General features: G+C 52.8%; 1 protein-coding gene across 1 annotated transcript; it reads left to right on the forward strand.

Moving 5' to 3' along the window:
• Positions 1–265: 265 nt before the first annotated feature.
• Positions 266–3762, forward strand: LOC308235346 (sialic acid-binding Ig-like lectin 14; the record flags this gene model as incomplete). The annotated part of the gene is made up of 8 exons (XM_080644096.1): positions 266–302; positions 383–775; positions 993–1271; positions 1510–1557; positions 1806–2066; positions 2152–2436; positions 2858–2993; positions 3129–3762. The coding sequence occupies 8 exons, from the start codon at positions 266–268 to the stop codon at positions 3163–3165; spliced, it is 1476 nt and encodes a 491-aa protein (XP_080500222.1). The 3' UTR covers positions 3166–3762.
• Positions 3763–7290: the final 3528 nt, after the last annotated feature.

The following is a 7290-nucleotide window of genomic DNA, read 5'->3' on the forward strand; positions in this document are numbered from 1 at the left end:
CCTTATGATCCTGAACAAGCCTGTCCCCAGCTCAGAGTGCCCATGTGTAACTGTGGGGGAGGGGACACAATACATTTCATCGCTCCCGCATCCCCCTCCCCCCTCCCCCGCCCCCCATCCTGTGGAGGTCCAGTTCCCCTTCCAGCCTGGGCACAGTCTCTCCCCCAGGACTTCCTGTTGGGGTGTCCTAGGCCCCACCCCAGAGCTGGGCACTTCCCTCCCTGACACAGGGACCTGGACCCGCTCTGCCCAGCCAGAGGCAGACATGGTGCCCCTGCTGCTGCTGCCCCTGCTGTGGGGGGGTGAGTGGGCTGAGGGAGGGGGGCTGGGAAGGTGGGGGAGAGTCTCGGGCTGCATCTGAGCCTCTGTCCCCCTCGCCCAGGGTCCCTGCAGCAGCCGTGTGGCTTGGAGCTCCGAGTGCAGGAATCAGTGACCGTGCAGGTGGGTCTGTGTGTGCACGTGCCCTGCTCCTTCTCCCACCCTCGGAGTTGGCAGTCCTCCTATAGTGAACTCTACACCTACTGGTACCGGGACGGGGACAACACAGCTTATGATGCTCCTGTGGCCTCGAACGACCCAGATAAACCAGGGAAGACAGAGACCCAAGGCCGCTTCCTCCTCGCGGACCCCAGGACCAACGACTGTTCCCTGCAAATCAGAGACGCCAGGTGGAGTGACTCAGGACGCTACTTCTTCCGAGTGGAGAGAAGAGATCCTGAATACAAGCCCCTGGGATATAATTACCAAGATAAGATGCTGGTTTTGCAGGTGACAGGTACGGCAGGGGCCCCAGAGAGGACCCAGGGACATGGGACCCCGTCTTAGAGCAGGAACACGACACTGGGACACGCCCTGATCCAGGCCTTGGGCCCTGGGTGATGGGAAGAGACACAGGGCCTGGGGTGAGCTCTGGCAGGAGGCAGGGCCTCTCTCAGGGACCCACTCTGAGTCCCCACCCCTGGAGCCCAGGCACCTGCCTTCCTCCCCAGCAGCCATGACAGAGAAACCCCACATCCGTATTCCGGAGCCTGTGGAGTCCGGCCACCCCACACAGCTGGCCTGCAGCCTGCCAGGGGCTTGCGAAGGAGGACAACCTCTCATCTTCTCCTGGGAGGGAGCCGCTGGGGACTCACGGAACCCCCAGACCCACCCCTCCTCGGTGCTCACCTTCACCCCGAGGCCCTGGGACCATGGCACCAACCTCACCTGTCAGGTCCGAGTCCAAGGACCTTTGGTGGCCACACAGAGAACCATCCGGCTCAATGTCTCCTGTGAGCTTTGGCGGGGTGGCTGCGTCCATGGGGGCAGTGGGGTGGCCTGTGTGTGTGTGTGTGTGTGTGTGTGTGTGTGTGTGTAGTCTGAGCTAACCTGAGAACGCTCATGCATGGATCTCCGTGTAGGTGGAGCGTGGGCCAGAAGGACAGCTCTCCCCCGTTCCCGGTTCCCACCGCCCCTCCTTGGGATTGGGGTGATTTCCATCTGAAGTGGGGCCCTGTCTTTCTACCCCAGATGCCCCAGGGAACCTCACCATAGGCGTCTCCTTCAGAAACAACACAGGTAGGAAAGAACCCCTTCTTTCTGGGCTGGGACCTGCCCAGGGCCCTGGTGGGGCAGAGGGGGGAGCAGGAGTTTGAATGGGAGCAGACATGGAAAGGGCAAGGGTGAAAGTCACCACCCCAGTCCCTCACTTCTGGGTGCCTGACCTGTGTTCCACACCTCTCTCTCTCTCTCTCTCTCTCTCTCTCTCTCTCTCTCTCTCTCTCTCTCTCTCTCTCGTCTCTGTCTCTCAAAACCCTTCTCTCCAGTCTTTAAGAATCTGCAAACCACATCTCTTTCCATCCTGGAGGGAGAGGCCCTGAGGCTGCTCTGTGTGGCTGACAGCAACCCCCCTGCCGAGCTGAGCTGGTTCCGGGGGTCCCCAGGCCTGAAAGCCACCCCCATCTCTGTCTCCAGCACCGCGATCCTGGAGCTGCCTCGCGTGGGGCCTGCACAGGAAGGGGAGTTCACCTGCCAAGCTCGGCACCCGCTGGGCTCCCAAAGTGTCTCTCTCAGCCTCTCTGTGGTCTGTGAGTGGGGAGACCCCCGGGAGCAGGACAGCTGGGTTCTGGGGAGATTAGAGCCACCGCTGACCCTTCTCCTCGCTCCCCACAGACCCCCCGCAGCTGCTGGGACCCTCCTGCTCCTGGGAGGACCAGGGTCTGCACTGCAGCTGCTCCTCCAGGGCCCAGCCGGCCCCCTCCCGGAGCTGGCGGCTGGGGGCGGGGCTGCTGGAGGGGAACCATGGCAACGCCTCCCACGCGGTCACTTCCAGCTCAGCGGGGCCCTGGACCAACAGCTCCCTGAGCCTCCGCGCGGGGCTCAGCCCTGACCTCAGACTCAGCTGCGAGGCCTGGAATGTGCACGGGGCCCAGAGCGCCTCTGTCCTGCTGCTGCCAGGTCAGGGCCTGCTGGGGGCAGAGGCCACGGAGAAGGGAGTGGGTCAGAGAGAAGGAGGAGCTTGGGAGGGGACTGCGCAGGGACAGGGGTGATTGCTAGGACCGGGCCTGCATCTCCTGCCTGAACAGAACCGACAGCGGGTTCTGCAAGGAGGCGGGAAGAGGAGAGACTGAGTCCTGGGAGTGGGTGGTGTCACCTGAGCTGGTGCTGAGGAACCAGCCCTGAGCCCCTGCCAGCCCTCAGCACGAGGGGAGTTCCCCTGCCGGGCTCAGCACCCTCTGGGCTCCCAGCTAGTCTCCTTCAGCCTCCTGTGCAGAGTGAGTGGCAGGACGGGTGTGGGGGCCGGCCGCCTGGTCAGGTGTTGGGACTGGGGGTGGACTGAGACCTGGACAACACGTCACCCGTCTCCGGTCCTCCCCAGGCAGCCCGCACTCCTGCACATGTGTGACTGAGGAGCAGCAGGGCTCCTGGACCCTGGTGCTCACCCTGATCAGAGGGGCCCTCATGGGGGCTGGCTTCCTCCTCACCTACGTCCTCACCTGGCTCTACTACACCAGGTGAGCAGGCCTGTCCCTCCCGGGGAAGGTCAGGGATTGGCCCTGAGGTCCGGGTGGGCCGAGCTGTCTGGCTCTGCCTGGAGTTAGAGCGAAAGTGGCCGAGTCTCTGAGCTGAGACCTGTGTTGATCTCGCAGGTGTGGAGGCCCCCAGAACACGAGGCAGAGCTCCTGATGGATCCTGCCTTCGTCTCAAGATGGGACTGAGGTGTGGGCACCAGGCTAGAGGGACCGTCCTGGGACGTCAATGTCACCTTCTCCCTGACTCTTGACTCACCTGCTCACATGGACCCCTGGGGTTTCGGTTTGTGAAAGTGGCTGAGTGACGACAAGGGGAGTCAATGCCATGGAGAGAAGACTTTTATTCCTTTTACCTCCTGAGAAGAGGGGCCGGCTATGCCCGGGGTAAGACCCGGATTTCCTCAGGAAGCAGATGCACGTGCAGGGCAGCCTAGCGAAACCTTTATTGGGGTTTCCTTGGGAAGGGCAAGGCAGGGCAGGGTGAGCAGTTTAGGATCAGCTGGTGTGTATCAATCTGGGGGATTGGGCCTGTGGGCGTGGTCTCTGTTTGTCTGGTCCCAGGTTCTGGGTGATTTGGGGCAGGTTGGGGAGGCTGGGAATGGGGCTCAGGATAGGTTCGTTTGCACCTGAAATTCTTTGCTGTGTCTGAGAATGGGCCGGCACTGGGAGGCCCTGTGTCTCCTTGGCTTCCGTGTCTGTTGACTAGCTCAAGACATCGTAAGATACAGAAATAAACAAGTAATGCACACCCACTGACTGCCCCCTTGTTTCTGCCTGTGCTTCTCCCATTTGACTTGTTCCTCTCCCCCCTCTTTTTCTCTCTCTGTTGGTTCTGCCCAGTCACATCCCTGCTCCTCTCTCTCCATTCTCAGGCCCAGAAAGTATCCTCCGTTGGCCCAGGTGTTACCTGGTTACCCCCTGAGTTTCTGGTCTCCCATCTGTAGGTGTCGATACACAGTAGAGTCAGGAGCAGCTCTTCTTTCCCTACTTGTAGACGTCTACCTCAGGATTATTGTTATAACACATCCCAACATTTAATCATAAACGAAAACGTTTCTGTGATATCACATGACCATTGATTTTACTCTTTAGTGTCAGTGGGAGTTTCTTGAATCCAATTGCATCTGGATCTCCTCTCTTTGTTGTTGCTATTGTTGAACGTGTTTCAAGTAAAGGATTTTGTTTATTCCTTGTCATTATTGGTCAATTGGTATTTATATCTTTTCTTATTTTTTAAAAATATTTTTATTAATTTCTGAGAAGAAGTTGGAGGGAGACAGAGAGATAGAGATATCAATGATGAGAGAGAGTCATGGATCGCCTGTTTCCTCCCCGTCCCCTACTGGGGATGAAGCCGTCACCCAGGCATGTGGCCTGACCTGGAATAGAACCATAACCTCCTGGTTTACAGGTTGACACTCTACTCCTGAGCCACACAGGCCCGGCTATATCTATTCCTGAATAAGAAAAAATAGCAACATTTAAGACACATCGTCTCTCCTTCGTATTAGTATGTTCATATACCTTACATCCATAAATTTGATAAACTTTAGAGAACATTAATAATTACTTGGATGTAGACAATTATTTTATTTCCTGATTTGTTGAGATATTTTTTAAACAGAATGCATGCAAGGGTATGGTATGCAATATGCATATTTGATACACCTATATAGTGAAGTGATTACCACAAAAAGGTTCATTAACTCTTCCATCCTCTCATAATTATCATTGTTATGGTTATAATACTAATGATGTTTAACTATAACAACTTTCAGGTACATAATACAATCCTGTTAATTGTAGTCATCATGCTGTCCAGTACATCCCCAGGGATTATTCATCTTGTAGCTGAAAGTTACCCTTGACCAACATCTCCCCCTTTCCTCACCCCCAGTCTCTGCATCACCATTCTACTCTATTTCTGTGAGTTCAGCGTCTTTAGACCCCACGGTGAGAACATGCTGCAGGTAAACAATGACTACTTTGAAAAGTAACCCTCACCGTTATGTTTCTCTCGTGCAGTTCTAGGTTTCCATCACAAAATCACTTTCCTCTGTGAAAGATGGACTCAAAATGTATTAAAGACCTAAGTATAATACCCACAAGGATAGAACTCTTAGAGGAAAACAGGGGGAAATCCCAGGACATTGGATTTTGCAATGATTTCCTGCCTATGTACATCAAAAGCACAGACAAGGAAAGCAAACATAGACACGTGGGACTGTACCAGCTGAAACACCTGAACACAAAAGGACACTCTCACCAGACTCCAGAGGCCACCTGCAGGGTGGGAGAGAAAATGTATCTGATGAGAGGTTAATATGCAAAATACATTACAAACTCGTACAAGACAACCTAAGACCGAAATAACACCATTGAAGAATGGGCTGAAACCTGAAGAGACATTTCTCCAAGATGATGTACAAACGGCCAACCAAGTCAGGAAGAGAGACGCAGCATCAGCCATCCCACAGAACTGCAAATGGAAGCCCTGGCGGGGTAGCTCAGTTGGTCAGTGTCTTCCTGATGCACCCAGTTTGCCAGTTCCATCCCGGTCGGGGCACCTACAACAATCAACGAAGGAATGCATAAATCAAAGACTGTCATGAGTTATCACCTCACACCCTTTAGGATGGCCACTCTGAATTGAAACCACAGAAAATAACAAGTGCTGGTGAGCATGTGCAGGAACTGGAACCATTCTGCACACTTGGTGGGATTGTAAGAGGGTGTACCGGCTACGGAAAACAATATGGCAGTTCCTCCAAAACTTAAAAATAGAATTGCCATATCATGTAGCATCCCCTCTTGAGGTTATATGTCCAAAAGAACTGAAAGCAGGACCTCAAAAAGATCCTCAAATAGCACACCCATATTTATAGCAGCATTATACACATTAGTCAAAAGGTGTCAGCAACCCAAATGTCCATTGATGGATAAATGCATTAAATGCATAAATGCATTAAAAAAGGTCATGGCCAGCTGGCATGGCTCAGTGGTTGTTGACCTATTAACCATGAAGTCACGGTTCCATTCCTGATTGCAGGATCCATCCCAAGTATGAGGCAGGCGGAAGGTGACCGATCAGTGATTCTCTCTCTTCATTGATGTTTCCATCTCTCTCTCCTTCTCCCTTCCTCTCTGATATCAATAAAAATATATTTGAAATAAAAGGTCCTATGTCTTAGACTGGTCTGAATATTTTAACAAAAGACCCTAGACTGGTGGTTTATAAATAGCAGGAATTTATTGCTCCAAGACCTGAAGGCTGGAAGTCTTTCTCTCCCCTAACCCTCTCTCTCTTCCACTCTCAAAATTGAATAAAGAAAATATATCCTTTGGTGAGGATTAATGAGAAAAAAAGGAAAAGAAAAGAGAGAGACATTACAAACTCATACAAGACAACAGAAGAAACCCAAATATCACAATTGAAGAACGGGCTAAAGCCTTGAATAGACATTTATCCTAAGATGATGTCAAATGGCCAACAAAGTCATTAAAAGAGACTCAACCTCAGTCATCCTAAAGGACCATAAGAGAACTCACTAGGCCTGTCGGAGTCTTGCTTGGTGCATCAGTGCATTCATACTCCAGACCCCAAATCAGATTCCTGCACGGACAAGGAAGGCATGGTGAAGGAGCATAGTAGGCCTGAGGTACAGAAAATGATGGGGGAGTGTAGTGACACACAGCTCCAACCGTCACACACCCAAAATCCGCGTTAGAAATTGTATGTCAGGTGAGTTTCACCTCCACAAACGTTTCTTCATTAGCTTATTTGGAATACACACAGGCACACACACACACACACACACACACACACACACACACACACAGTCCTCTCTCTGGGATGAATTCTGTGGCCCTTCTTGAATGTGAAAATGGTAGCTTCCTTCCCCCAGTGCTTTCCTGTGGGTTGCTTTTGGATGGGCCTTGTGCTCTGAGGTGAGTCATCCTGGCCCCTTCCTTGTCCCTGAGGCCCACCTTGACTGGCACAGGTTATGGGGAAATTTCCTCTTCTGCTTTTCTGTCTATACCTTGTGGCTTGGAGGGAGGGAGGGAGAGAGAGAGAGAAAGAGACAGAGAGAAGAACATCAATTTGAGAGAGAAACATAAATCGGTTGCCTCCCATACTTGCCCTGAGCTGGTATGGAAACCGAGGTATGTGCCCTGACCTGGAATTGAACCTGCAACCTATTTGCTGTAGGGACGATGCTTCCACCGATGGAGCCATCGGCCAGGGCTATCTATTTACACCGTAATGTCCTCCCAAACA

The sequence above is a fragment of the Plecotus auritus genome, assembly GCF_963455305.1.
Source record: "Plecotus auritus genome assembly, chromosome: 10".
Classification (NCBI taxonomy): domain Eukaryota; kingdom Metazoa; phylum Chordata; class Mammalia; order Chiroptera; family Vespertilionidae; genus Plecotus; species Plecotus auritus.